The 1,962-nt window shown below is 37.1% G+C and overlaps 1 protein-coding gene and 1 long non-coding RNA gene across 3 annotated transcripts in view; one reads left to right on the top strand and one right to left on the bottom strand.

Annotated features, from left to right (window-relative positions):
• Nucleotides 1–1,962, bottom strand: part of MTPN (myotrophin) — a 65,201-nt gene that overhangs the window by 7,406 nt on the left and 55,833 nt on the right. Inside the window, exon 4 of one of the 2 annotated variants that reach the window (XM_019515445.1) lies at nucleotides 31–1,126. In XM_019515445.1, coding sequence (XP_019370990.1) covers nucleotides 1,040–1,126 — 87 coding nt within the window. In that variant the 3' untranslated portion in view covers nucleotides 31–1,039. Of the gene's footprint in view, nucleotides 1–30; nucleotides 1,127–1,962 lie in introns of those variants that run through there. The other variant, XM_019515446.1, reaches the window with a different exon arrangement.
• LOC109296181 overlaps nucleotides 1,048–1,962 on the top strand; it is a 20,455-nt gene continuing 19,540 nt past the window's right edge. Inside the window, exon 1 of the long non-coding RNA XR_002096911.1 lies at nucleotides 1,048–1,128. This is a non-coding gene — a long non-coding RNA (uncharacterized LOC109296181). The remainder of the gene's footprint in view (nucleotides 1,129–1,962) is intronic.

Raw genomic sequence — 1,962 nt, 5'->3', positions numbered from 1 at the left:
GTTACACTTAGAAAGTTTTTCATATGCAACGTCTTTTTTTGAAACTTTAGTAGAAAAAGTTTAGAAATATTGATATTTACTTCTGCTGACAATACTTAAATAATACCAGCAGCAATCTAAGTCTGAATCATTAAGTAGCAGAGAAATTATCTCCGAGTACCAGATGGGCCTGACGTTCTCACCAGGTGCCTCTCTCTATATAATTTTTATGTTAACATGGTGAACAACAGAATTCCATCTGACATCTTAAAAAGGATTAAACTACAAGTGACATTCTCAAATACATCCAAAATCTTCACATATTACAAATTTAACAAATCTGGTCTGGACTAGAAGACACGAACAGGAGAGAAAACTCCAAGTTTATCTTGGCAGACCTTTTGGAGTTTAACAAGGCCTGACCTGAACTGGTCTTTCCTGGTTAAAAAATCAAGAATCAATAAAAAAAAAACAAACAAAAAAACCTCACTGCGACTTTCAATTAGTCAACATGAAGACTGTTCCATTAACTAGTATCAGAAAACTTCAGTACTGCAACATATTAAGGCAGAGGGATGAAGCTACCCTTCAAAAGATACAAGCAACCCAACTGCCTTGATTACTACAAAGCTATATCATGGCAGGAGACACTAATAGTATTGGACTACTGTCTCCTTTTCCATTAGGATTTCAGAACACAAACCGTATTTTCATCTCAATGGTTCTTTAACAACAGCAACCTTAGAACCCAGGAGGTTTATAACAAAATGTTAAAGATCATATTTTTTTTCTCCCCCTCCATAAAGTTCAGTTCTACTAGAAATGGAGAAATAAGATTGTGCATCAGAAAAAAAATTAGAGGAACACTGATTACATAGGTTTCTACTCTGTCCAAACATTCTGATTTGTTTGGATAGAGGCTAACTAGTCCAAATTATAAACATTACTTCCCCTCCCTCCCCCCAAAGGATTTAGCTGAAGAAGCTGGAAGATACAAAGAGTGACAGACAGGCAGCAGTGTGAGGCCACAGGAGAGACATTAGAGATATCAGTCCATCCATCACTGAAGAAGAGCTTTGATTGCCTGGTTGTCAGTGGCTTCAAAGGCAGTTAGTCCATCTGGCCCTTTCACACTCTTATCAGCACCCTGTAAGGACATGATGAAAAAAGGTCATTTTATATAGAAGGCGACATTGTAGTACTGGCACTTTGAGGTGTTCTGACATAGTAAATACTTACCTTAGACATATTTGGAACAATGCAACATACTGCTAATATTTTCTCTATGTCCTGTATATTTCTCAAATATACACTTGGTTCCATAGTTAAATTAATTCAATTTTTAGGTTTTTGAGGTACATTATAGTACTTAAGGCACACCAAAATCATTGTTTCTCCACTTTAAATGGCATACAATTTCAAAAATCACATTTTAAAAAGAGAGGACTATTTACTAGGCTAGTACATTGGCTTTAATTTAATGTACTTTTATCTAATAGTAAAAAAAAAAAAAATCATAAAAGTTGCACAAACAGCAAGATTTTTTTCCTGTATTGAAGGACAATATTTTAAGTGTATGTCAGTCTCAGAGGATCAGTTAAAATGGGAACAGTGATATGAAGCAATGATGACCACCATTATGATCAGAAACTCAAAGTCTTGCACACCAATACTTAATTTTAATTAAACAATTGATGATGCTCACATTGGTTTTACAAGACCATTCACTTTTCTTAAATTTTGCAGAGAGAGAAAAAACAATCAATGGGAAGAAAGGGCAGGAGGTACATGTAGAGGGATGGGAAGGATGAAGAGAGGAAGGAGAATTCCACAGGAATGATATTTATGGAAAAAGATATGCATTAAACTGCGCCAGGCTCATCACCTCCGTGCTGGGAGCAGGGGAGAGACCGAGGCTGTGCTGTCTCCGTCCCCTCCCCCACCGCCAGCTCCGAGGCGCGGGTGCACATGCCCATGTGGAGT

Source organism: Gavialis gangeticus, unplaced genomic scaffold (genome assembly GCF_001723915.1).
Source record: "Gavialis gangeticus isolate Ggan-Ray unplaced genomic scaffold, GavGan_comp1, whole genome shotgun sequence".
NCBI classification, from domain to species: Eukaryota; Metazoa; Chordata; order Crocodylia; family Gavialidae; genus Gavialis; species Gavialis gangeticus.
The sequence above is the reverse complement of the archived record's forward strand: the minus strand, read 5'-3'. Positions and strand labels throughout refer to the sequence as shown.